The 27,997-nt window shown below is 43.1% G+C and overlaps 1 protein-coding gene across 2 annotated transcripts; it reads left to right on the top strand.

The window, feature by feature from the left end:
• The first annotated feature begins 11,456 nt into the window (after positions 1-11,456).
• CCNC (cyclin C) lies at positions 11,457-27,937 on the top strand. Of its 2 annotated transcripts, XM_054279579.1 has the most exons (12): positions 11,457-11,561; positions 12,467-12,573; positions 16,089-16,173; positions 16,419-16,488; positions 17,939-17,990; positions 20,547-20,602; positions 21,883-21,918; positions 23,327-23,418; positions 24,548-24,615; positions 24,897-24,976; positions 25,893-26,011; positions 26,668-27,937. In XM_054279579.1, the coding sequence occupies exons 1-12, from the start codon at positions 11,530-11,532 to the stop codon at positions 26,720-26,722; spliced, it is 852 nt and encodes a 283-aa protein (XP_054135554.1). In that variant the 5' UTR covers positions 11,457-11,529; the 3' UTR covers positions 26,723-27,937. The 2 variants fall into 2 exon arrangements, with proteins under 2 accessions (XP_054135554.1, XP_054135555.1); XM_054279580.1 differs by lacking the exons at positions 11,457-11,561; positions 16,089-16,173 and having other exon boundaries at positions 12,489-12,573.
• Positions 27,938-27,997: the final 60 nt, after the last annotated feature.

Raw genomic sequence — 27,997 nt, 5'->3', positions numbered from 1 at the left:
GAAGTCGGTTCTCCAGGGCGTGTTTGCCCCTGCATACCGCTCCTGGAAAGTGGAAGATCTGGTTTAGAGGACATCGACAGAGCCCTCTGTTCCCAGTCTCCTCCCGCAGCGCCGGGTGCCCGACGTTCGTATTCGCAGGACAAAGAGCGACGGGCCCGGTGGTGCGTGGGGCTGTGCGGGGCACGGGCACTGCAGCGGTGCCGAGTGGCCGCCGCTGAGGCCGGTAAAAGCCCCTGACATAATTTCGCAGCAACTACGGTCGGCTAAGGGCCGGAGGAAAAGGGAAAAGCCCAGCCCTGACATGCCTCCGCCCCGAGAGAGCCACGATATTTAAATAAAAAAGGAAAGGGCATCCCCGCGCCAGCCGGCAGCGCTGCCCCAGCTTTCGGAGCGGGGGACCGGGCAGGTTTGCCAGCACTGGTAAACCCGTGTTTACCCCTGCCGAGCCAAATCTTGACCCCTCCCTGAGGAGAAAAAGGCGGCCCAGGGCCAGGGCGGGGAACAGGGGCTCTGTCCCGGCTGCCCGGTACCCCCGAGGTGCCGCAGATGTCCAGGAGGCGCCACTGCCTGGAGGCTGCTCCTCCGGTTATAGGGAGAGCTGTGTGCCACTGTGTACAGCTACAGTAGCCGTGTCACAGGCACCTGAGAGGCAGCAAGGATGCCGGTTTGCCTGTGAGTCCGTACACACGCACCCGAGGATGTTCATGTGTAAACACACCCAGGGATTTATTAATAAATTGATATGCTCGAGTCACTGTGATCCTTTTTTCCCCATGGTTTTCGTGATAAGAGCATAGGGATGAAGGCCTTTCATCTCCTTCCTGACCGTCCCTGAGAGACAGGGCTGTTATTTAGTGAAAAACACGTGGAAAAGCCAAAGGTTACCGAACGTATACAGGACCAATGTCTTAGGGAACACCCGCAAAAATCTGCGTGGCACCGAGCTGTTCCTGCCCTCCGGGGAGCAGCAGGGTGAGGAAACAGGGGGTGCTTCCCTCCCTCCCCGTCCTCCAGCATCAAATATCCCCTGGAATCCAATTCATGGAGCTGTATTCTGATCTGAGCTCTCTCTGAGTCAGGCTTTGTAAAGACAGCGGTTGTAACACTTAAATCAGGTTCCCTCCACCTGGAGGCAGGCAACCTAGTATTGACTTTTTATTTCAGCCTAGGCTTTAATTATTTGGGGTTTTTAAATATTCAGTGGGAGTACCCTTCTCTGAGCATTTCCACAGAATGTCTCTATCCGTTCTGACAGCTTGATAGATTCCAGCCAGACCCTGAATCTCTTCCAGGGATGAAATTGTGCAGCGACAGGAGAAGCCAAGGCACGCAGGCAGAGAGCCCATCCCGCAAAGCTCCCCTCCTCATCCTCAGAGGACTTCTCTGCTGTGCTCAGCTCAGCTCAAGGCAAAAAAAGAATTACATGAATTTGTTGCATTTTCCTGAAGAGCTTATGGGGGCTGAGAGGGGTTCATCTCTTTTAAAATCAGCTCTGTGTTTACAGAAGAATTGCAGCTGTAAAACAAGGCACTTAATTTCTGTAAATATTCTCCTCGAGGGGCACAGTTATAGCACGGTAACAGCAAGGACATAGCTGGAGCTTGTTTCCTAGGCGGATGCCAAAGACCTCGGGAGAAGCAAGTGCCATCAGTGCCGGGACAGGAGCGGGGAAAGGCGCCCTGCCCTCTCCCATGGCGGATGCCCTCGGTTCGGCAGTCGGGAGGCGCAAACGGAGGCGCTTTCGCCTGTCGGGCTCCCGCCGAACCCAGCGCTTGATCTGAGGACAGGCAGGGGAAATAAATCACTGGCACGGAAGAAAGAAAGGGATGCAAAAACGGTAGCTGCTGGAAGGAAGATCTCTCAGTGCAGCGGCACCAGGGAGCAGGGCAGAGCTTGCTGGCTGGCTGGTAACAGTGTAAATGGAGAAAGAGATCGGTTTTGCCAGCGAGTAGGAGAAGGGGCTATAGGAGAGCTGACTTCCTAATGAGCGCATATAATGTTGTTAAGGGCTTCAGCGTTTTGTGCTGAAGATACGACTTTTCAAGACACGACTATCAGCAAGAAGAAAAAAAAATAGAACTTTAGCAAAAATGCAGCCATCGGAAACTGTTCGTTACACTCTGGTAAACATTCCCTCATGGTAAAATTGTTGGTGGGGGCGGGAAGCAGAGCAGGAAAACGCATCTTCTAGTATGTGCAGCTCTAATTAATGAATCTGACAAACTGAAAGGTCTTTCTCTGGTCCCTGTGACTTGACTTTCTTTTTTCTTCTTTCCCTTTTTATTTTTTCCTTTATTTTTTTTTTTACTTTTATCTTTTTTTAACCCAAAAAAAAGATACTAGATTTGATTTACATATGCTGAATGCAGCAGGTTAAGCCCAGATTATCTAGGGTTTATCAAGTACATCACGAAGAACAGCTCTTTTTCTTCTGTTTATTTTGCCATTGTACATTCCGACGCTGAAATATGCATCATTTTTGACAGATTTGGAGTTATAGGACCAAAGAAACTTGTAGGTGTCACCTGTCAAAAACAATTTTTCATAACAGCCTGCAGATGTAATGTTGTTCTTTCTGTTCATTGTTTGTGCTATTAAAATCTAAATAAAATTTATTCAGTATTTTTTGCCTGTAGACCGTTGCCCTCAGCTTCCCCAGTGTCATCATCTTTCAGTCTAAATATTCAAATATGCATTTAGAAGAAGAAGACAGATTAACCTTAGAGTTTCTGTCTCACTCTGCATCTCTCACACGGTAAAACAAATGCACACTTCGGGCACAGACATACCGAAGGGTTAGCTCTTCCACGGCTGGGAGGGAAAAAACCTATTTATCTTTGAATATTTCCATCACAGCTTGGTATTTAGCGTGGGGGTCTTTTAATAAGCTGACCTCCTTAAATTATTTGTGAAATGAACACCTAAAACCGGATTTGAATCAAGCTTTGCTGGGCTCAAAATATCAGAGTCGAACTAATCCCTTCTTTTGTGTCATCGTTTTTAAAGCTGAATTAGGATGCCCACCGTATAGGTATTCTGCCTGAGAAAGGACTTGCCACTATTGTTTCTAAACTCGTGCCCGAGGTATTTGAAAAACAAAAACCAAAACCAAAACAAACAAAAAATCGACTGCGCACACTGGGTTGCCGCTGAGCAAAGGTTTTCAACAGTCCGAGCCAGCCAGAGCAGCCCCCGGGCTTTAGGGCTCACCCCCAGGTACAGGAACAGCTTTCGGATGAGTGCTGGATTGGACCTTCTGCAAACGCCTGCCCCCACAAAGGAACACTTGACTTCCACTCATCCCTTTGAGCCTTCCAGGCAGCCCCGAGGTGGCCGCACCCCGGGCACGGGGCTGCCACGGCCACACCGAGCTGTCCGCACCCGCTGGCGCTGCGGCTTGCGGTCCCTGCCCTGCCCGACCTGCGCAAACCCCTGCAACTCCCGACAAGTTTTATTTGAGAAAGGACAGCCCCTTCTACAGTCTGGGTGCCCCGTAGCCGGTGCGCTGAGATTTTCCAGTACTTAACCTTGCAAAGAAAAAAAGTATTTTTTTCGAAATTGGGGAAATCAAAAATACGCATATCACCTGGAATGAGCTACCAGGAGAGGAAATATCTGGATTTTCATCACAGCCCACCTGAAGCTGTCACCCCGCCCGGTTGTGCCAGTGGTCAAAGCGAGCCCTGCTCTCCGTGTCTCTCAACTCCTATCAATATCAGCCTTATCGGCGCTGCCCCCGCGGTCTGTCCGTGGGAGGAGAAGCCGGCCCGGAGCCGCGGGGTCCGCAGCACAGCCGCGCATGTTGTGCGGAGAGGCTGCGGGATGGATGCTGCGGGGGGCAGGCTGCGGCATCCCTGTCCTGCGGCCCGCCGGGCCCGCCCCACAGGCAGCTTGTGTTGGAGGCCATTTGAACCTGGGGCAAGAAGACAGCAGTCTCTCAAATCTCTCAAATTCCCTTAGGGAGCCCGCAAAACCGGGTGGAAAAGATATGCATTATATATATATATATATATATATATATATATATATATATATATATATATACATATATATGCGTTTCTGATATATGAAATCTGTCCAGGGGAATAGAGAGACAGAATTATATAACGGGACAGGGATACATTTTCTCTCTTCGGTTGTACAGTTTTTCTTTACTTATATAGATCCAGAAATCCCCTCTGAGTTTCTGGCTTGGAGAGAAACCGTTCGTTACCAGATAGAGAGCGAAGCCTGCCCTTGTGAAAGCATCTCTCAAGCGTGATGCGGGGAAGATGCAGCTAATTAACTCGCTTCTCTGTTTTCCGCTCATTTCTCTCCTGTAATGTCAGAGGATTCTTGGGGAAGGGGGTGGGTTTCTCCTCGGGCCAGGCTCTGCGGTGCTCACCAGGAGCCGCAACCCCCTCCTGCCTGCCTGCCGGGTTGCTTCAAGGTTATCCGATACCTTCGCGAAGTCGTGCAGAAAATCCGGCTCCCGAGGTCCCACAGGGCCGAGTCAAGCAAGAAAATTAGTGTTCCTCATTTTATTCGAGTTAATAAAAGCGACACAACTGCTGCAATAGCGGGAGGCTCGGGTTGAAGGTGGAGGAGCTGCTCTCCAGGGGAAAATGCAGGTTTTGCAGTGAAAACCTGGAGGAGTAGTGAGAAAAGAAGGAGAGGAAGTGGGCAAAGCCCCTGTGCAAGCCTGGAGCAGCAAAGGGGGCATCCCTGCTGTTTTGGGTGGATGGGCTGCGATCCACTTCCTTTTCACAGCAGTATCATATCCTCTGGAAGGGCCAAGAGCTCAGTGCAAAAATCTACACCCTTGAGACAGACTCACTTTCTCCTTCTCTTCTCAACAAGGCATTCTCCATCATTTATTATCAGTCCTGCCTAACTGGAGAGGTCCCAGACACCTGAGGGTTGCTCATCTACAACAAGGGTCATAAGGGGGATCCAGGGAACTAAAGGCCTGTTAGCCTGGCCTTGTTCCAGAGAAGGTTATGAAACAGATTGTCTTGAGTGCCATCACTCGGCACTTACAGGACAACCAGGACATCAGACCCAGTCAGCACAGGTTTAGGAAAGGCAGGCCCTGCTTCACCAACCTGATCTTCTTCTATGACCTCATCTACTGGATGAGGGAAAGGCTGTGGATGTTGTCTACCTGGACTTCAGTGAAGATTTCAAGACTGTCTCCCACAGCACTCTCCTGGAGGATCTGGCCAGGTATGGGCCAGATGGCTTAGACAGGTGCTTTGATGGGTTAAGAACGGCTGGGCACAGAGAGTGGTGGTGAATGGTGTTGCATCCAGTTGGTGACCAGTCAGTAGTGGGGTTTCCCCAAGGCTCAGTTTTGGGGCCAGTCCCATTTAATATTTTTATCAATTACTTGTACAATGGGATCAAGTGTACCTTCAGTAAGTTTGTGGATGACCCTAAATTGGGTGAGAGTGTTGATCTGCTGGAGTGTAGGAAGACTCTGGATACGCTGGGTTGATGTGTCAAGGCCAACTCTATGGAGTGCAATAAGGCAAAGTGCTGGGCCCTGTACTTGGGTCACAAAAACCCCAAGCAGCACCACAGCCTGGGGGCAGAGTGACTGGAAAGCTGCCCAGTGGAAAAGGAACTGTGGATGCTACTCAACAGCTGGATGAACATGATCCAACTGTGCCCAGGTGGCCAAGAAGGTCAATGGCATCCTGGCCTGTATCAGCAATAGTGTGGCCAGCAGGAGCAGGGAAGTGATTGTGCCCCTGTACTCGGCACACCTCAAGTCCTTGATCAGTTCTGGGCCCTTCATGACAAGAAGGACATTGAGGTGTTGGGGTATGTTCAGAGAAGGGCAATAGAGCTGGTAAAGGATCTAGAGAGTAAATCTTGAGGAGAGGTTGATGTGCAGCCTGGGAAAAAAGGAGGTTTAGGAGAGACCTTATCACTCCTAACAACTGCCTGGAAGGTGGTAGAAGTAAGGTGGGGGTTGGTCTCTTCTCCCAGGCAACTAATGACATGATAAAGGGAAATGGCCTCAAGCTGCTCTAGGAGAGGTTGAGGTTGGACATCAAAAAGAGTTTTTTCATTGAAAGGGTGGTTAAGCATTGGAACAGACTGCCCAAGGAAGTGGTGGAGCAACCTTCTCTGGAACTGTTCAAAAAACAACTGGATGAGGCAGTTTGTGCTATGGTTTTGTTGACATGGTGGTGTTTGGTCAAAGCTTGGACTCAATGATCTTGGATGTCTTTTCCAATCTTAATGACTCTGTGAAAAGTTGTTTAGGGTGCAGAGAGGCACCCAGGGATGCAGGTAGGATAGAGAAATCTCCTATCCTGGCTGGAGAGCAGCTGTGGTCAGCCTCCTGACTTCTAAGGAAGGCTTTCATTATCCTTTCATTATCCAAGCTTAATGCTTGTTTAACTGAATGCTTGGGAAGAGGTGAGAGAAGCAAACTCTCCCTGTGAGGTGCAGGCTACCTAAGAGACCCTCAGTCCATTATTCATGTCCCAGCACAGATTCCCAATGGAGTGACCCTGGCAACTCTGGGAAAGACCCCAGAGGCAAAGCCCTCCCTGATGGAACGCATGTCCCATGTGAGTGGGTGGCTGGCCTGCAGGTTGATCTGTGTGACCTCCAGGGTTTGAAGGACAGCCTGAGTAACCACCTCAGCCTGGGCAGGGTGAGCTGCTCAGGATCCAGACCCACAGGCTACTCCCTGCATGGAAAGCCTGAGCCATCAGAGTAGAGAATGCATTTCAAGCTGGCCAGAGGAGGAAAAAAAAATCCAAACAACACAACATTGATATGATACTCCATCCTGCATATGCTCCTGCTGCATGTTTTACTGAGAGGAGGTGGGGTTAAATGCCAGTGTCTGTGATCCAGAAAGGAAAACCCTTTGAAATAACAGGCTACTATGTGGGAATGCTGATTTTTTAAATTTGTTTTAAGCAAAGGTCAGTAGAAGGTGGCTGAACCATCTATCCTCATCAAGAGGTTTTCACAACCTGATGGTTTTAATAACACTTCTGTCCCTTGTTATTTATCCTCATGCTGTAAACCAAACCCTCATTATTCTAAGGTCTTTCCCCCATCTAATGAAATTATCCTGAATGTCTTCAACATAAAATATTAAATGGTTGCTTCTGCAAGAGTCTGCCTTTTGTGTGGAAGTGGAAGTGTCTGTGATGGTGCTTCAAATAAAATTTCTCCCATATAAATCCCTTTCCCCTGACATTGTCATTCAAAACAACAGGATCCTTACGTTCAGATATATGCATTACTGAGCAGCTGAACTTTCATTTCATATGTATAAATATTATTTGTGGCTACTTGCTGCTGGTTTGACACATGGAGTCACATCCAGGGTCACCACTCCTCCAATCCACCTCGCTTGTTGCAGAATATAGCCTAAAAGACCACCATTATTGGGAAAAATATCGGACAACTGTCACATTACCTAACTTAGTGAAATCATAACAAAGGCTTCCATTGGAAGTGACATAACATAAGCTGGAAGGGGTTTTCAATTCCACTTACACTTCTTTTCCCTGTTCCTTCCCTGAAATGTCTCACATTCTCAGCATGTTTTGTGGAAGCTTGATTAAAGTCAGTAAATCTGGTTTCGTACCACTCATTCATTTCCTGAGGGGATATTAAACAGCAGAGGGCAAACAAGAATGCTTATTGTCAGATATGTGAAAAGATATGTGCTGTTTTCAGTTATTAGATGAATATGTAAACATGTAAAAAACCTGAGAGTATCAGCAAAGACTGTTTTTGTGTGCATCCAAGGGAAAGAGATAAAGAAAATATTGTATTTCCAATTGTGGGGGAGGACCCATGAACAAAAAACTGACCATGTATCATCCTATTTATTATGCTATTTATAAGATGTGGATTGGAAGAAAAATATGTTGGGGGGGAAAAAAATCTATCCAACTATCCTGTGTATATTTATATCTAGCAATGGACTACTAAGTATATTCAATATGTTTGTGATGGTTTTTATTAGGGGGGCAGAGGGGGAAGAGATCAGCAAGAGCTGACAGATAATTTCATCTCACAAATATGACAAAGTATAATTTTACCTGCAGGTTCTTGGCTGCGATTTTTTCATCCTATATCTGGATGTCCCTCAGAGCAGCAGCCAGGTCTGAGGCTGAGCAGGAGACATCAGCACACACAGCAGCACTGAACATCTGCTTCATGAAATCTTTGTCTGCTTGTTTTGACACACACACGCAGAGGACATGGTAAATAAAGGGATCCTCCACACAGTTCCTGGAAAAGAAAGGTTCAAAAGCAATGTCAAGGGGAAAAAGCTCTGTCCTGTCTGCCCCCTGCCATGCCCCTGCCCAAGAAAGCACCTCCCAGCTGCGCCTCCAGGGAGATGGAGCCACAGTGGCACCCCCACACGGCCCTCAGCCCTCCTGCACTGTAGGTCCACACCAGCTGCAGGCCTGCTGGGCAGGCAATGGGCATCCCCAGCATGGCCCAGTCTAGAGGAACCTTTGCCTTTTTGCTCAAGAGATGCTGCAGGGCTGAGAATGACCCCTCTAAAGCACTGGGAGTCCCCTGGGTGCCATTCTGCAGGGAGGATCTCCAGCATGGCAGGGTGTCCCACTGCAGGGCAATATGTACCCCAAGGGGTCTTTGTTTCTCTCTGGTTTTGGGTCTGTGGAGCAGGGAGAGTTTCCCTCTCCATAGCTCTGGTCTGGTGTGGTCTGCTGCCAGAAATGGGTCATGCAATATGAGGTCTGTCCTGCTGGGAAAGAGACAGTCTGGGGGGGGGAGCTGGCAAGAATCTGTGGTGCCAAGTGCTCCCATTCCAGCAGGATTAGACAGCCCCATGGTGCCAGATACAGGGCCAGCAGAGCTGTTTCCTATGCCCAGTGCAGCACTTACCATAGCTATGGTAAATATCCTGCCCAGTCCCTACTAATTATTTCCTGCCATCCTGCAGTGTAAAATCATAGAATTGTTGAAGTTGGAAAAGATCTTGGAGATCATCAAGTTAACCCAGCACTGCCAAGTCCACCACCACCATGTCTCCAAGTGCCACATCCCCATCTCTTTTAAGTACCTCTAGGGATAGTAAGTCCACCACTTCCCTGGGAAGCCTGTTCCAACACTTGACAACACTTTTGGTAAAGAAAGCTTATCTAAAAATTCCCTGCTGCAACTTGAGCCCATTTCCTCTTGTTCTATCTTTTGTTTGTTGGGAGAAGAAACAGACACCACCTTGCTACAACCTCCTTTTGGGGAAGCGGTAGAGTGATAAGGTCTTCCCTGAGCCTCCTTTTGCCCTGGCAAAACAATTCCAGCTCCCTCAGCTGTTCCTCATGAGACTTGTGCTCTAGACCCTTCACCAGCTCCACTACTCTTCTTTGGATGAGTTGCAGCCCTTCAGTGTCCCAGAACTTGACCAGCACTTGAGGTGCACCCTCTTCAGTGTTGAGCACAAGGGGATCATCACTGCCCTAGTCCTGCTGGCCACACTATTTCTGATATAGGCCAGGATGCCATCAGCCTTCTTGTCCACCTGGGCACACAGATGTCTCATATTCATCCAGCCGTTGACTGTGCAGAAGCACAAATCACCACCATGAGGGAACAAAACACAAGTACTAAATCAGAGCAAGAGAAAGGCAGAGGTCAGGTAGAGAAAGATGGTGAAAAAACCAGAGATGCTCACTTGATGTGATAACCAGAAGTATGAGCTTTGCTGCTATTTTGGTTGCTGTGGCATGTTCAGTGAGGCAATGACAAGCTTCTCTGTTATACAGCAGCCTCTGTCTCTCTCTCTGCTGATTCCTTGGTGCTGTGCTATGCTGTATGTGATGTGTTTGTGGTTGTGGGTCGCTGTGATCCAGGGCATTTGCTGGCAATTTGGTTCACCTCTTTGTGACACTGACACAGCAGAGTAAGTTCCTTTTCCCAAACCCTGCAAAGTCTGGATATTTTCTGGAGAAAGGTGTCAGGGCAGAGAGTCCCCACAGACTCCCCACAAACCCAGCCTGTGGTTTCCATTGTGTCTCCTTGCACTGAGAAAAGAAAGGTAAAGGGTTTGCAAAATATTTTTCTCTACCTCCCTCCTCCACATTCTTATGTATAAACAGGGTCTCAGACCTAGAGTCTCTCTGGCATGCCAGAACAGTGTCTCATTCTGCCAGCAATGGCATTTAGAAACACCACTGGCTCCATCTGTCCTGGTTCCAGCCAGGACAGGCTTAATTTCTGCTGTAGCCATGAAGGCCAGAGCCAGGACCTAGAGGTTATTCTATGCCACCTCCTGCCATTTTCTAGGGACAGGGCAGGAAAAAGGCTGGATTGGAGGCTGGGATAGCACTGCAGAGGGAGTGGTTGGGCATTGATTGGGGTTTCCACAGGGTGAGCGACAACTTTTGTTTTCTCCTACACTCTGTCATTAATGTTGTTGCTGTTAGTGTTTGTTTCTTATCTCATTGCTGTTTCCAGTAAATTGTTCTCCTCTTAGTCCATGGTCTTCACCTTTTGTGCCTCCAGTTCTGCTCCAGCCACCCCCAGGTAAGTTGGCTGGGAGGAAGATGAGGGGACAAGGGGACAGGGAAGTGTGCGAGTCATGTGAGGTATGGAGTAGTTTCACTGTGAACACAACACTTGAAAATATAATTTCAAAGCCACGACATCACTTTACCCTCTGTGCATCTTCCTTCTCTGCTTCATCATTTCTAAATAGAATCTAAATTTCCCTTTAACTTCCCAGTTCCCAAGTTTTCAAGTGCAAGGTATTGATACATCTCAATACGCGTGTTGATACATCTCAGATCCCACTAAGAAGCTGAGAGGCACCACAGGAAGGAGCATGGAAAGAAAGCAGGCCCACGAACGTCCTGTTTGTAGTTTAAATCTAGAATTATTAAGTAAATGTCTCTAGAGGCTCTCTCGGATGAGGAAAATTCCAGCACGGAGCAAGCTGAGCCATGAAAACTTGGGAACAGGGAAGTTAAAGGGAGATTTAGGTGAGGTGGAGGCAGCACAAGACAAGTAAGCTCTGGATCTTCCTGGCTGCTCACAGTAGGGACCTTATTGGGAGAAGCAGCCAGTTTTGCACTGACAGAGGGCAGATTTGGGCTGGAAATATGGATGAAATTCTTTCCATGTGAAGGTGGTGAGGCACTGAACAGGCTGCCCAGAGCAGCTGTGGCTGCCCCATCCCTGGCAGTGCCCAAGGCCGTGTTGGACGGCGCGCGAAGCAACCTGGCCTAGGGGAAGGTGTCCGTGGACACGGCGGGGGCTGGACCGGGTGGTTGGGAAGGTGCCTCCCTCCGGGCCCATCGCGGTCCGTGTCCCTGTGGCAGCCAGCGGGGCGCGGGGCCAGGGGGGCTGCGGGGGCCGGCGGGGCGGGCGGAACCCGCGCGCGGGGGAACGGTTCCCAGTGCCGCGTGTTGCCGGCCGGCGGCGGCGGCGGCCGCCTCCTCCTTCCTGCTGCCGGCGCGGGGGCGGCGGCGCTGTGGCGGCGGGGCCGGGGCATCACGGGCCCGGGCGCCTCCTCCCCGCTCCGCTCCGCTCCTTCCCATGGCCGGGAACTTCTGGCAGAGCTCTCACTAGTGGGTGCCGCGGCCGCGGGGCGCGGGGCACGGGTGCTGCGGGCCGGCGCCGCGCTCTGGCCATTCATTGCCGGGCCGGGCGGCGGGCACGGCGCTGGAGGGAGGCCCGGGAGCGCCGGGCGGGCGGCGGGGCCTGCTCGCCGCGGGACCCTGGAGGGAGCCGGGCCGGGTGCGGGAACAGCCTGGGCCGGCCCCGCTCAGCCGCCGCTCGGGAGGCGTTTGGGCGCTCCGGGACAGGGATCGTGTCCCGGTGTGGGTGCCCGCGGCTCCCCGGGCTCCGGAGTGCGGGAGCTCGGTCCCTGACACACCGGTCCCCAGCCGTGGGGCAGCCGGGCCTCGGCGGCTTGGGCGGACATCAGGAAGTTGATATTGGATTGATGCTGGGACGGGCTGCCCAGGGAGGCGGTGGAGTCACCGTCCCCGGAGGTGTTTAAGAAAAGATTGGACGTGGCACTCGGTGTAGTTGACGGGGTGGTGTTCAGTCAGGGGTTGGACTGGACCTCAGAGGTCTTTTCCAACCTGATTGATTCTCTGATTCTGCTCTGGAACACTTCATGCTGAGCGCATGGTCAAGGTTTGAATGGTGCCGTGATGAAATGGCTGCAGCATAAACCTTGTTAGCGATTCCCGGGGTCTGAGATCCGTACAGCCATCTTACTGGGAGAGGCTCATCTCAGCCCCTGGTAGCTCATGCTTTGTTGTTTGGTTTCTGGTTTTTTGTTGCTTTGTTTTCAGTTGTCTAACTTTCAAAAATCCTGAAGAACAGTTGCTTGAGGAGATTGTTTGTGGCGTTGTTTAAGGCCACAAGCTCTTTATCCCCGAGCCTTAATTCATAGTCTGTTTGTACAGGAGATACAGTATAATGTTGATAAAAGAGTTGCTGAAATTATTTTCCATTCCTCTAGCTTACAATGGATTTTGGATAAACAAGATCTATTGAAAGAACGCCAGAAAGACTTGAAATTTCTGACTGAAGAAGAATATTGGAAGCTACAGATATTTTTTACTAATGGTAAAGCTTTTTTTTTATTTCTGCCATAAAATCTGTGCAATATGTGCCATGTCTAAACGGAGGTTTGAATTGCTTAGAGAATGAAATGTTTTCATTGTTGTATTACATATACTTTCACAGCCTATTTTAACAAAGCTGTGGGATATAAACAATTTGTTAGTTGTACTAACACAATTCTAGGAGACCTTGCAGGCTAATTAGCTGCATATATGACATTTTAACCTGTGATAGGATGAAACAGTAAATTTTCGTATTTTCAAGAGGTTCTTATCAAAACATAAAAGGAGGAGAAGCAAGCAGAAACTTCTAAGCTTGTGTATTAAAGGCTCAATGTCAAGCATTAGTACTCAGCTTGGGCTTTTGGGAGGTTCTTAGGGTGGGGTAAATATTTTAGGTGATCTGTGCCATCCTGTTAAACAGCAGAATTTGGAATCTTGTTATTTGTGTTCACTTAGATTCTCTGAAACCTGCAACACAGCCCGTGTTTTGTCTTCTGACTGATTTCCCAGTACCAGGTGGCTCTCAAATTGTCAACAAGTTTCTGAGAGCTGTTGGCAAGCAGCCTGTTCTCCCAAAGAATTTGGGACTTGTGTGTGAAGTTGTCTAAGATCCACTTGATCTTGCAAAGCATTAGGTATCCATATGAATGGCCACACCTGAGTATATCAGATTACAAAGGCACTTAAAATTTTCTCTGTGCAATTGTTCAGTAGTTTAAAAAAATCTCCTTACACAAAGGATATTGCTAACTAGTAACTTGTTTGCAAGCAGCTCTTTATATATTTATTGCAGCATTCCTTTAAAGTAGAGAATGCTTATTTTTTTCAGCTATCTGGCCAGACTTGTGACAGAGAAGTGAAGTGACTTTCCCAGAGCCACTGGAAGATCTTATGTCAGTGCTGGAATGGTATCTGTGAAAGATACCATTGCTTCTCTCTTAGCTCAGCTATTTTTGTAACAATTGCATATGCTATAAACACGATCACTATGGATACCTCTGTGTTATTGCTTGTAGGGCATCAGGAAATCAAGCTAGCAATGATTTACCCATTTGACATTCCTGAAATTTCTTGAGGTTAAAACCAAGTGTCTGACTTCTTAATACAAAAAGAGACAGAAGGAGAGTTATGGATATTTCTAAAACTGTATTTCTTTGCTAATTTTCACTAGTATTAATTTGAACTGTGAAATAAGCCTTTTAAATGTTTCACTTCACTTGTTTTTCTTGGGTAAACAAAGCTTTACAAAGCAAATGAGTTAGTTTGTTAGTTATGGTTTGTGGTTCCCAGGGTCCTTTTCCTTGGCACTGCTTGCCTCCCCTGAAGGTAGGTGAGTGACTGGGGGCAGCTGGAGAGCAGCTCTGCCAGCATCTCCCCTGTGCCTGGACAAACACAGCCTACAGTGCAGGAGTGAGTGGTGCTGGGCTTTCTCCCCTCTCTAGCAGAGAGGGCAGGACAGAGGGCAGGGCTGCTCTGTGCTCAGGCAGAGCTCCCTGTGTTCAAACCCTCCATGTGTTGTGTCCTTGCTGCCTCTGAACAGAGACCCTGCTTTGGGTCCCCCCTTGTCTCCCATCTGCACTACCTGAGAGCAGCTGAGGCCTGGCCCCAGCATGTCACATTGAGTGTGTGTCAGCCCAGGAGATGGTTGTTCCCTAAAGCAATTAAAATCTGCATGGAGAGGGGCAATTTCCTGCTGCTTTCTCATTGGAAAACAAGTGCAGTAGATCACTAACTGATTGTATGGCTCCCTGCAGCTATGAAGAGAAGGAAAGATCATCTTCTAAAGTAGTTGGAAAAAATAAACTGATGTTGATTTCTCTGTTTGGATCACCAAGCCTTAACTGGTTTTGGTTGAGAAGTGTATTAGTTGTTTTCCCTTTTTGGTTTTGGGCAGAAGCAGTAATGTTTGTGTTAGAGGCTACTAAAAATACTCAGATTTTAAACAACCTTTATTAAAAAACCCCAAACTGCTGAAACTGCTTACTTTCTAAACATGCAGGAATAAATGATCTTACAGTTTCTTTTCAAATTTTAATATTTTCAAATTTTAATATTTTCAAATATTAAAATAATTTTAAGCATTGGACTTTTTCCCAGCATATACAAGCTTCCATTTCATTAAGTCTCTCTAGGCTCTTGTCCATTTTTTTCTTCTAAACCACACTTGATTTTTCTCTGACAGCAGATGGCCTAACCATTGCTGAAAATCCCATGGGAGTATGAGACATATTTGGAGAATTCTGTTTAGCCTAACACTTGAATTTTTCTGATGCCCTAGTAGTAGGACAGCTTTTTAGCCCCATGGTCAAATTAAAGGCAGAAATTCTTTCCAAGCTCCCAAGATATGCTGATCAAATGTTTAATATTTGTACAGACATTGCAGACTGGGTTTAACATCCTTTTTGGAAGTATTGCTTGTCCTACTGTCACTGTCAAACTAGTCCCAATTTGGTATTCTTCTCTAGAAAAAGAATGATGTGACACAGGCAGGGATTTATTGTTGCTTTGGGCCTTGCCAGTGGGTGACAAATGTGTACCCTGTGTTCACCGGGGATACATGATAACAGCATGGGCAAACTCTCAACTTCAGTGTTTAAGTAGAGACTAAGAATTTAGTGGTGATTGACAACAGAATTGTTTGCTTTTCCCACCAGTGGTCACTGTCATGGTCTTGCTGTACATATTTTAAGTATCTACTTAAGTGTATTTTAAAATACTGTTTTTGACATTTCTCATGAGGGAGGAAAAAAAGAAGAGGGAGTCTTCACAGAGCCGAGCCGTTCTCAGAATAATGGCGGTGCAGAAGTATGGGAAAAATAACAAGTAACAGCCTTATGTTTCACTGTGCCATTCTTTACATCAACCCCTGCTCTTAATCCCAGCTTGATGCATCTAATTTGCTTGGCACCTTTCCTTTGCCTGGGAGGCCAAACAAGAGCTACCTGCACAGATGACACCAGGGTTGTTTCTTGGCCAACTGGCAGAGGACCACCGTGATGGAGCAGCTGACTGCATCCTCTGGTCTCCCACCCCCTCTCCCTAGACTAAATATGTCATTTTTTTAACACCTGCTGCCTCTGCCAAATGTAATGACCGTGTTTGTGTTGGCAGTTTTACATATTTGAAAAAATACCATCCATTTTGTGTGGCAGTGAAGAGCCGAGGATTTATACTTTCTGTGTCTGAATTTGTTTTGCTCTAATATGGAATACCTGAGCTTTACCCTTCTGAGGTTTGTGCTGTCATCTTCTTAAAGGTCACACTCACTTTGTACACAATGAATCCAAGTTCCTTTTCCTTTTTGAAGGTGTCCCCAAGCTTCAGGAGGCAGCGGTTCTTCACCTGCAGGTCCGTAGGTTTGCAGCAGTGTGTTGTCTCTCTAGAGCAACAGAGGGAGAAGACTGTGGTGCTGCTCCTTAGAATCCCCAGCACTAGCTGTGTTTTGAGACCCTTTGCTATTTGGTGTCAAATTGTTTAAAAAAACTCAACTCAAGCTTTTGTTCATTTTTTTTTAAGTTATCCAGGCTTTAGGTGAACATCTTAAATTAAGACAACAAGTTATTGCCACTGCTACAGTCTACTTCAAGAGATTCTATGCCAGGTAGGACTGTTTACTATGATGGTACAAGAATAAAACATTTGCTAGGCACATTTTGGTAGCCCTTTAAAAATGCAGTTCTGTATTAAAAACAGTGCCACTTTTGTTTTCTGGATGGTGTAAAGCTTTTATGCTTTAATAAAGTTAACTTAAGCTTTGCTTTTTCAAAAGGAAGTGTGGTGCTCTTAATAGATTAATCGTTCTACATGTATGAAACAACATATTATAATTTTGTTGTAACATTTCAGATATTCCCTAAAAAGTATAGATCCAGTATTAATGGCTCCTACGTGTGTGTTTTTGGCATCCAAAGTAGAGGTATGAAGTATTACAATTTTTTAATGTAACATTATGTGATGTATGAGAGAAAGAAAACGTTTAGGACTTTCAAATTTTTTGTCTTTCTTCATGCTTTGGGGGTTAAACCTTCTCTTTTTTGCATAGATTTCTATAGCATTTAAGAAAAGGAGACAGAGAAGGCCTTCAAAATTTGTCTAAATTACTAACCTTGAAGTGCCTCTGAAAACTGAAAAAAATATTTTAAATGGCTGTTTTGCTGTCATACAATGTTGAAATATTTACATACACTGTATCTTAAATTGTGTATATCTTAATCAGTGTCTCCTTTCTGGTGTGTTTCTCCTTATTTATGTTCACTCAAACTTTAAAACATAATGGGAATTTTTTCCCCTAATTATCTTGTTCTATTTCATGTAGCAAGGGATCCTCAGAGTATACCACACTTTCATTACTTGGATTAAAAGTATGTTGTAGCTCGTGCTCTGTCCTTGAGAAATTATAATGTACTGACCCATTAGGAGTCATATTGAAAGAGCTCCATGCCTTCACCATCAGTGCTCCCCTTTGAATGTGGCCAAGAGTTAGTGTGAGTCCTCTGTAATGCAGCAAGTTTACAGCTGTTTGAGAAGTGTCTGTGTAATGGAAAAATGTCAAATTGGCCACTTTATGATATGTCAGCACTAAGGAGTTTTACAGAAGGAGCTCAAATACTTAATGGATGGTAGAAACAGTCCTATTAAAACTAGTGGTGACATGTGATACTGTTGTCTGTACAAGTACTGTGCCACTCTTCAGTGTTTGGAAGACATCAAGGAAAAGAGAGAGTGTTGGAGAGACTGCTTTTTTATCAACCTGTTAAATGAGCATTTAAGCAGGCACAGACATAGAGTGTATATACATAGATGTACCTTAAATTAGAAGTCTGTGCAGCCTTCCTTCCTTTGTAGCCTTCCTAAAGCTTCTGCAGCTTTAGAGGGCAGCACTCTTGATTCAGCTATGGACTTCTCTGAAAGAACACTCTATACAAAAAAATTTTCAGATTGCTGACTGTCTCTGCACAGGAGCTAAGACTTCACAAAAACATAAGTAAAAAGGGCAGTTAATGGCAGGCTTCTAAAGACAGTTTTCTCTCTAAATGGGATAAGGAAAAAAATAACCTCCCTGAAGCTGTCTTCTCTATTTTATAAAAAGAATGTTAGCCAGCTGAGCTTTTGATGCTTTTGTACCTTTCATAAATCTTTACTGTTCCTCACAAACAACCAAGAAACTAATCAATGAAGCAACTCTTAGGTAGAGTTTAGCCCTGTTTACCTTAAGGAAAGAAAAAAAGGGGTGGGGTAAAAAGCCAAATACTACAATACTGCAAAAGGAAGCCCAGTTTAGTAAGAAGCCATTATTTTAATTTGATAGTAGTGTGTGTGTGTGGTGTTTCAGGTGGTTCACCTCATTTACCATTCTTTTTCTTCAGGAATTTGGTGTTGTTTCAAATACAAGATTGATTTCTGCTGCTACTTCTGTATGTAAGTATCAGTAATTTTCATTACACTCTAATTAAGTATCTCTGTAGGGAGATCAGTTGGTTTCTTTGCTTTTTTTAAAAGGTAGCTTTTTGTCAAATCATGGAGGACTTAAAGAGCCAGTTAAAACCATTTAGAATAAATAGCTTCTGTTTCCAAATACAGAGACAGAAGAGTCCGTTCTGTGTTAGTTTTGGTTGATTATGGTTGGAACTTATGCCAAGCATAAATGAAAACAAAGTCATAAAATAAAACTATTGAAATTTATAAACAACCTCGAGTAGTAAATTGAATGCTGAACTACTCAAAGATAGAATTGGAAATTTACAACTTTGCCTGTTTAGTAAAAGGTATGGCTCTGTGAAAGAACCCGTTTTAAGAATTTTTGGTAGGCTGTATACCTTCAGAATTTTTAAAATCCTTTTTTCCACATCATAAAATTAGTCTTTGCACATGGTATTTATTTCTAAAAATACATTTTATGACCAATTGTTCACAATAAATTCAATAAAATTACACTGTAATGACTTAATCCTCTATCTTTCCCACTTGCCTTTGTATTTGCCAGTTCATGTAACCTACATGTCATCCATCAAACTCTTGAAGTGATGTCTTCCTTAGCTGAATGCTGTTATCTGACCCAGAAGGTCCAGCTGCTCTCAATGGGCAATTTCTGCCTGTGCTCTGCCAAATGTAGGTCAGCTGTTGAGGGGACAGGTGACTGGCTGCATCTGCAGCCTCCAGATGCACACAGTGTATCAGTCCATGGGGCTGGCCCTGTGACAGTTCTGCCACCAGGAGCTGAAACACATCTTTGGTGCCAGCATGACCAAGACCAGTACTGGGTTTAGCACTGAGAGTTGCTATTTTTACATCAGAAGCACCATTGTCTGGAAGTTTTGATGCATAAGTGACATGGTTAGATGGATTTTGGTATATATGTGGCAGCTGATTTTACTTAGACATCTGGTTCTTAGCTGTGCTGTTTCTCAGAATTCCAGTCTCAGGACCCTATAGAAGATTTTCCTCACAGCTCTTCCTTCACACCTAGAAGTCCTGTCAGCCCTGATGAGTACTGTGCATTTCATGGAAGTGGGGGCAGGCAACAGGCTTTCTCCAAGCATTTATTCTTTTATTCCACCTGGTCTTCCTTTACCAGAGTTGCTTCAGTAGCACACAGCAGTTTTTGGGAGGCCTTAATACCAAAGGCAAGAAAAGATGAGACAAGTAAAACCAAAAAAAAGCTAACAAAAGGGCTGACTAATGTAATAGTGGCTGGTTTAAGAGGTTTGTTTGCTTTTAGCTCAGTAACAACATGAAGTTAATAACACTTGCTTCCTTTGTAAGGAAGATGATCTTAGCCTGGTTTTCAATAACCTCTTCAAGAGGTTTTTCTTCTGTTAACACATCTCACTAAAACGACAGCTCTGTGTAGTAGTTGTGTCTGCAGCTTGCTTTGTGGGAAAAATGCTTTTTCTCCCTAGCTTCTTTCTCAAATTGGTTTTTTTTGTTTACCATGAACATCTTCAGTTTGCATACATCTTGAGAAACTCTCTTATTAATTCTTCTCTTTCTTGAAGTAATTAAAATTTCCAACCAGTAGCCCAGTCTTGTGTCCTACAACAAATTTTCTAGCAAAGTTCACCCTAGGTCTAAATGGTGAATTCTTTGGTCCAGAAGACTGATGCTGTCTTTTCTTTGAACTGAATGTCATACTGATTTTCTGGAAGTAATAGCAATAGTATAATTTAATAATATACTGTCTGTCATTAACATAAGGAATATTGTCCACTTCCAGGATGTTAAATGGTACTTGTTTTCCTTGGATGACAAGGACTTAAAATAGCTTTTTAAATGTTTTATGTGTACAAAAGTCTAATCCACATCTTCAAGTGTTCTTGTTTTTCTTGTTCAGCATTTCATACATGAAATCACTCTGGTTTTGCATATTAGCATGTTTCTTACCAGTGCACTAACTGTACTCATTTTCCTTGTAAAATACACAAAGATTACTTAAATATCTCAATTAGAGATTATCATTACATTCTGGACCTGCAAGAAGTCTGGCTGAGCTCTCTTACCCTGCCTTTGGGCTTGCTTTCTAAGACTTCATTAGTTCCTTTAAAACCTTCCATGTTGAAAGATCAAACCTATGTAAAAAATCCCACATGAAAATTCCATTTGGATTTAGTGTTCGTACTGAGATCCTGAACATCAGTAGCTGGAGAGCTCTGTGAATGATAACTTGTGGGAAGTTAGCTGTCCCTGAGCTACTTGGTGGTTAACCAGAACACTTGATAGTGCCCAAAGCAGCAGTCAAATGTCTGGCTGAGTGTCTGTGCAAATCTGGGTTTTAGATGGATTTCTCTTTCCTTTTCAGGATCTTAAATCTTGTAACTTACCTCTTCTCTTTGAAATACAAGCCTTTTGTATAGAAAGCCACAAACTGAAAGTTGTGCTGCCAGGTAGATTTGAAGGGCTATATACAGATGAATAAATAGAAAGGGAAAGAAGTATTAATTACATTATTTTTAACATACTTTTTTCTGTTTACTGTAGTGAAAACTAGATTTTCATATGCCTTTCCAAAGGAGTTTCCTTATAGGATGAACCATGTAAGTATGCTATTTGAAATACAACTTGATCAAATAAATAATTATTAGCAGGAAATTCTTTCTTTTAAATACTAAGAAAAAAATATTTTCATACTCGTATGTCAGGTTTGTTCATGATTAGTTTTATATAGAATATTGGGAAATTTACTTTTTAAAAATAATAAAAATGTTATGTAACCTCCTTTCCTTAAATTGTTGACAGGAAAGACAAGTGATGTGGTAGGATGACTGAAATGGTAGTTTTTCTATAGCATGATAAGAAAAGAGATTTAGGTTTTTTTTGAATACTCTTGATTACAAATACATTGCTCCAGGGAAAGTAAATGGCCTTTGCACCTGGAATGCTTCCAAGCTTGCACACATGAGCAGTTGGCTTACAGAAAGCAGTTTTATTTTTGCCTGTAAAATTTAATGGCTCTTGAAAAATAGTTTTTAATTAGTACTTTAAATTTACCAGTGGTTTTCAAGGTATTCTCAGTCACAATACTGAGAAGCTTTGTAGTTTTTCTTAAAACGAATTTTGACCTGTGCTGTAGAATTTGGAAAGCTAAACATCTAAATAGTTTTAGACTGGCTGTAACAAATACTACTTTTTTGTTGGTTTGCTTTTCACCCAATCTAGAAAGCCAAATGATGCATCAGAGTATAAAATACCTAAGATCTTATAATAAAACTGCACTGCTATTTTATAGATAAAGACAAATGGAAATACATTTTGGAGCAAAATATACTTTTGCTTTCGTATAGCAAAAGTAGTCCAGTCTTTTCCTTCATGTCATCAATGCATCACCTTTTGTATTGAGAGTTAGAGCTGATTTAATTGTTACAATTGCACAGAATATTTCATATGAAATTAAATCTGAAAATGTTTTGAAAGGCTATTTGACAAGTTAGTGAGCTGATGAAGATGCTGTAATTCTACAAAACAACTTCTCTATTGCTGTGAAGTTCTTATGCACTGAGAAAAATTTGCTGCTACCAGGTGTTGAAACAAATCAGGCAAGTGCTGCCAATGAAGCAGTCTTTCATAGCAAACTTGATGCAAAATATTCAACTTGTTTGTTGTTATGACTGGAGTTGAGTTATAATAGTGATAAGGCAATAGCCAATAATAATTTTATTTTTGTTTGGTTTTGTAGTTTCAGATAAAATGCATTTAGGACTGTTGGAAATAGTTGTTGAGAATTCTTGTGCATTTTTGATGTTAAACTCTGTGTCAGTTAATTCTTTCTGCTGCCTGAAACATACTGCTTATTAACTGTGATTTTGCTTCTTTACAGATACTAGAATGTGAATTCTATCTCTTAGAATTAATGGTAGGTTGGGTTTTTTGGTGGATCTGCTTTTGTTTTTGTGAGAGAGGTAACTGGATCTAAGTCCTGATGCAGAGACTGGGATGTCAGTGTCCCTTTTTCCCTAGATGTAATGCCCAGTTATGACCATGAAGAGTTGTATTCTTACTATGCCCTCTTCTTTTTGCCAGAAAGAATCTGAGGCTGCATATATGTGTTCTAGCAGAAGGTGTGGCTACTATCCCACTCAGGCTAGTCTATAGCAACCTAATAATTAGAGTAATCTTCTAGGAAGTGAGATGTGGCTTAAATCCTGTGAGGAAGAAACTGAATTCAGGCCTCCCATTTTCTGAGGTGGTGCTGTAACTATCAGGCTTGTGGATGAAAGGAGCACAGTGGGACATTTTCTTCCAGACCCTTTCAACTAAAGGAGCCATACCTGATTTTTGTGAGAGTAGCTATGCCATTGCTGCGTTTGGTAGCTGAAAGGAGGCAACCCAGGCTTCTTACAGGGCTTGGATAAAGAGGTGCCTAATTTCTGCATATGGCTTGGACTTGGATGGGTTAAGCACTGAACTCTAGTACTGCTGTGCTAGAATAGTTCTGCTCAAGTGCAGAGAAAAGGAGTGAGAAACCAGGCAGCAGCTTAGTGAGTTAAGCAGCAGATGAGAGAATATGTTTTGAGAACTGAACACAGAGGAAATCAGATCAAAGTTTTTGTTTGTACTTACAAGTAATTTTAATACAGTCTTTAGATTCCTGTTTAGATTTAATCCTTGATACCTCTGCTCTGCATGGCAGTAACTCTTGACTTTTGTATACAGGAGTTTTAGCACAAGTAATTGCATTTACAAGAAGTTATGTTTTGGGGATTCACTTATTTTTCCAGTACACTATGCAGTGTATAGTGTGTGCAGTAATGGTGTTTCACATAAGTGTTCAGCACATGTAACTTTATGTAGCTTTTCCCTGTAGTATCCACACATTTGGCTGCTTTTAGCAAGAGGATTATTCCTTGTTGTTTACCTGGACCTGAAATGAGGGGATTTGAGAGCAGTGGAATTTTTCTTTCCTTTCTTTCCAAACCAGCATCAATGATTTTGGCATGCTCTCCATGTATGGTATTTAGTAGCAGACTGTTTCCTGGCAGCATTTTGTGTTTCCAAGTGGGAATTACGGGTTTGTAAGCAAATGAGGTTTCAGTGTGCTGCAGATGTGACTCTCTGTGTCTCTTAGGGGAAGGACATTGACAGACTGGCAACTGTGCTGTGTAATGGTATTCTAGAGAGAGCACTGCCCTCATTAGAGCAGGGCTAGGTGTTAGAATGCTACTTAAAAATCAGTAATTGACTTGTAAACCAAATGTTTTAATATGAACTGACAACATGCTCTGTATTGAAATCTAACTTCTGTCCAATGACATTTTTCCTAGGACTGCTGTTTGATAGTATATCATCCTTATAGACCTTTGCTCCAATATGTGCAAGATATGGGCCAAGAAGACATGCTGCTACCTCTTGCATGGTAATGAAGACAATGGGAATAGTTCCTCTTTTCATCAAGAAAGCAAGTGTTTAGCAGTTATGCTTCAAAGGTGGTTAAGCTTTTGCTGAACCAAGCAGGCTTAGCCATATTTGAATAGAAAGGGTGCCCTAGCTAACCTGTGCAGGTATATGTCCCTGAATTAGCTCATTCTCTCTTTAGCCCTGTAATGATTTTACTTGGCAGTGGTCTAATTTTTATTTTGTTAAACTAGCTCTAATGGCACAGTTTCAACATTACTGAATGGTGACTACGAGTAGAGGAAGTTTCTTTCTGTCAGTATTGTCATAGGAGGTTTGTAGCCACATTTCTCTTCCCAGAGAAAAGCAAGGCACAACTTCCCAGGGATATTTCTGGGATTCACATTCTCTCAGCCTCAGAGAAAGAAAAAACCAATTCTTATCTCAAGTGCTGCTCCTCTTGTTGTTCACAAGTGGAATTCATTGTGGAAGATTGTCTACCTGAAGAGAATTGGTAATTGGATTCTGGTGTCTTTTGATTCACTGACCAATTGAATCCACATGTGTGTGGGGACTGTTGGCTGACAGTCACGAGATTCTGGGCAGTTGAGTTGAGTGAGTGCTTGTGCAGATTCAGTTTAGATGTAATGTAATATAGTATAATAAATTAATTAATTTGCCCTTTTATATCCATGGAGTCAGATGCATAATTTCTCCCAGATGTTGGGGGTTGCCCTGCTTTACAATAGAGGTAGAAGCAAATATATAGGGTTTTTTAGCTGTGTTAGCAGAACTCATTCTTCAACTGTTTCAAATACAGAAAGACAGTAGAAGTACTACTTTTATGCTAGTCTTTACTTATTTGTGAAACAGATAATTATTTGGTGGTATACATGCACATCCACTGCAGAAAGACATTTATGTACTAAAAGAATGTTTCCAAATAAACTTCTGCTGTGACTATAAGGGAAAAAAAGAAAGGCTAAGAGATTTTTACAAGGGAAAAGATCTTTCATTGATATTTTGCCCTGCAGCCTCATTGCTTCGACCATCTGGAAAACTGACAAAATATTTGTAAACCAACAGCAGTTTTTGAAGGAATATAGTTTCATGGTGAATAGGAAGATACTTACAAGTTCTTTTTTGCACAGGAGGATAGTGAATGACACATACAGAACTGATCTTTGTCTGCTGTACCCTCCTTTCATGATAGCTCTAGGTAAGTAACAAGTAATGTCTCCTGGTCATGTTTACCTGGATGTATTCTGTGCACTGCCCCATCACAAGCATTCCTCAGAGTGCCCTCATAAGGTGCTTCAGGTTGTGTCTCATTCAGCACTGACACTGTAGCCTTGCAACTTTAAAAGCCTTAAAGAAAAGTCAGATAATTAATCCCGAGTTTCCTTTGTTGAACTGTATAGGGTTTATAAAAAATGGAATGTTTCTAACTGTATTGGGAGTGCATCTTTATTCAGTATCCATGTCACCTGATCTTTGCAGCTTGCCTACATGTGGCCTGTGTTGTCCAGCAGAAGGATGCAAGGCAATGGTTTGCTGAGCTGTCTGTTGATATGGAAAAGGTACTCTGTTTTTTATTCCCACCACTTGTTATGGACTGACCAGAAATGGTAGTCATGGTTGTCTTACATATCTGCAATAGAAGTTTGAACTTAAAATTCAGTGCTCTTGTTAGATGCTGTGCACTTAGGCAGATCTCTTTGGAAGGGAGACAATGTCAGGTTATTTGGTTATCACCCTGCTCTGAAAGTCAAGACAAAACCACTACATAACAGAAGAGCATTGCTGGTACTGCCATTTTCCAGACCAAAATATAAACCAAATATCTTTTACATTGTTTGCCAGAAAAAGGATTCCCAGTGTTTTTCTGTCACACAAGATTGTCAGTATGAGTTTGACTTTTCAGTTCATATGCATGTGATTTTCTGATTCACTTTTCAGCATCGTGCCAGCACACCATTCTCATTTCCTCCCTGTACCTGTGTAGAGTATAGCTAGTGTAGAACATTTTTGACACTTTGAGGATGCCCAGCACTGTGACTTCAGTCAGTGCTAAGCAGGGAGACACCAAGATCATTCAATTGAGTTCCCTGCTAATGCAAATTCTGTGTCAAATAATCCCCTTCATTAATTTATTAGGTTTATTAGGTTATTTCAGGGTGCAGTTGTCCCTATACTAACAATGCTCTTCATCCTCACTAGTTTCTTTTACTTTTCAGGTTGGCTTCTTTAACCTTTATTTAGCTCCAGCAAGCAAATTGAAGTAGTAGTCATACTCCTTATCACACTAATCAAAAAGCTAATTAAATGCTTTTTGGGACCAGGTTAAGTGTGAGACAGCTCTGTTTATAATATGAAAATTGTGTTGCTTAGTTTCAGCTTGGGGCCTGTTTAGTTGATTGCACAATTAAACGGGCTATGACAAAGGTGAAATCACTGTTGTGGCTGACCTTAGGCTCTCTTCTCTTTCTAATTCAGATTTTAGAAATAATCAGGGTTATTCTGAAGCTGTATGAGCAGTGGAAGAACTTTGATGAGAGAAAAGAGATGGCTACTATTCTTAGTAAAATGCCTAAACCAAAACCACCTCCAAACAGGTATGGTACTTCCTTATTGCACCTTTCCCATGGAAAAACTACACTGCGATCTTAAGAATGTGCAAATGTTTAATTCAAGGTGTAGTGGATGTTTTTACAGCCCAGATGTTTCTGATACAAAACCAGCCTGCTTGTTCAGGAGCCAGTGGGAAGCATAACGTTCATTATCTTAGAGAGAGTGTTAATGTGATTAGAATGTGATCAATACAGCTCAGCAGATGTAAGGAACCCCAGTGAGAGGCTCCATGGCTGGGCCAGATTCAATGGAACTGGGCCTGATGGTGTCGTATCTCATTACTGTGATTAAATATCACTGCTGGGAATCTGCACTTGCAAATTCCTGTGCACATGCTCATGGAATGTGAACTTTGCAGTGTTGACTTCAGAAGTAGATTCAGCAGGCAGCTTCATGGGCATATATTGAATTTATTATTCACATAAATATGGTGAAGTTATTTATGCATGCTGAGAATAACCTTTGCATTTTCTTATGAAACTGAGCAGAATATTTTGACCTATTTATGTATATGTTGAAGTATTTTCTTTCCAAAGATTTTTATTACTTTCAGAATACTGTATTTTTTAATTTAAAAAAAAGATAAAAATGTAATGTGGTGCTTCTTATTGAAGATACATGTTTTTGTTTTCTTCAACAGTGAAGGAGAACAGGGTCCAAATGGTAGCCAGAACTCTAGTTATAGCCAATCTTAAGGCATTCCAAAGAATTATTTTATGGACCACTTTGACTCAAGACATCCTGGGATATTTCCTGTGTTCATGAAATGGACAGAAGGTTTTAGTAACATCTTTGACAAAGAACTCGAAGAATAAATAGCTTGTTTGTGTCAAGCATTTTGAAAGCTTTTTCTCTAAAACTACATCGTTTTCTCTGACTCTGGAACAAATGTGCTAAGATTTTTCAGTGTAAGGAATCAAACTTAAAACCAAGCTGCAAAAGATTAATGTTTTTCACTCAAAACAAATAGTTCATTATTGGTTTTATTTGTGTTGAGGTGAACTGTTTTAGAGCGACAGTAACCTGAGGCCTAAGTGTAACTGTATTAATGATTTGTGTTGTCTTCATTTTGTTTGTGACTGAAGGAAGATAGTGCACTCTATGTTGAATCTATCCATTACCTTCAGTTTTGTTGAGTAAAAAAAAAATAAATACAGATTCTGCAACAAGTAACACAGTCCTTCAGAAACAAATGCCTAGAAAAGCCTGTAAAGAATATTGTTACAGTTCTAATGAAAACTGCAGGAAAGAAAGTCAGTTGCTATTTTTGGGTTTAAAAAAGCTGTATTCCTCAGTAGATCTACTTGGTTGTTTTTGCCATGATACAGTAGCCCAGCTTGCCAGAGAAGTGCAATATGTATAGTGATTCTGCAGTTTTCTGAAACATTTCAAGTGTTAGAAATTAATACAACCCAACATACTAGGATTTTTTTTTCAAATAAATGTACTATATGGTACAATCAGAATATTTCACAATCAAGTACAAATCTGGATATTATTGCTGTTTTTTATGGTGGATTTTTTTTGTAGAAAAGATATACACTGTTAGTCTGCCTTCACTGTTAGTGTGAATTTGTGTGGTTCATTAGAGAGTTTATTTAAGAGGATCAAGTGTTTGGTGAGCTTCATACTGGCTAATTTTAATTGGGATGTTAGGAGCAACTCTAGAATAACTGAAATGGGATTCCTTGGTTACTTTTGTGCTGGAGAAAATGAGATTTCTTCAAACAGGCGGCCATATCCTGCATTCCTCACTCAGGAAAATATCCCACTGAAGACAGGAATGGGCCTTAATTGATTACTTGATATTTTAGATAACTTTGTTTCTAAGTTCTGTACAAATTTATTTTGAATGATGATGCCAACTTGCCCAAGTATAAAAGTTGAATGATAAAGTTCAGTAACATTGTTCTCTTTTGGTTTTTTGTTTTGTTTTGTTTGTTTGTTTTTGTTTTTTGTTTTCCTGGAAC

Source organism: Melozone crissalis, unplaced genomic scaffold, assembly GCF_028551555.1.
Source record: "Melozone crissalis strain CALT ecotype California unplaced genomic scaffold, PUWL_Pcris_2 ptg000027l_1, whole genome shotgun sequence".
NCBI classification, from domain to species: Eukaryota; Metazoa; Chordata; class Aves; order Passeriformes; family Passerellidae; genus Melozone; species Melozone crissalis.
Note: the sequence above shows the minus strand (reverse complement) of the source record. Positions and strands in the feature narration are given on the sequence as shown.

Bases quoted from the DNA above. Each gene is read 5' to 3' on its own strand.
- CCNC (XM_054279579.1), top strand. From the start codon at position 11,530: ATGGCCGGGAACTTCTGGCAGAGCTCTCACTA. The intron at 16,489-17,938 runs GTATGAAGTATT...CTTTTTCTTCAG, and splicing joins TTTTGGCATCCAAAGTAGAG to GAATTTGGTGTTGTTTCAAA. The intron at 17,991-20,546 runs GTAAGTATCAGT...TGTTTACTGTAG, and splicing joins TTCTGCTGCTACTTCTGTAT to TGAAAACTAGATTTTCATAT.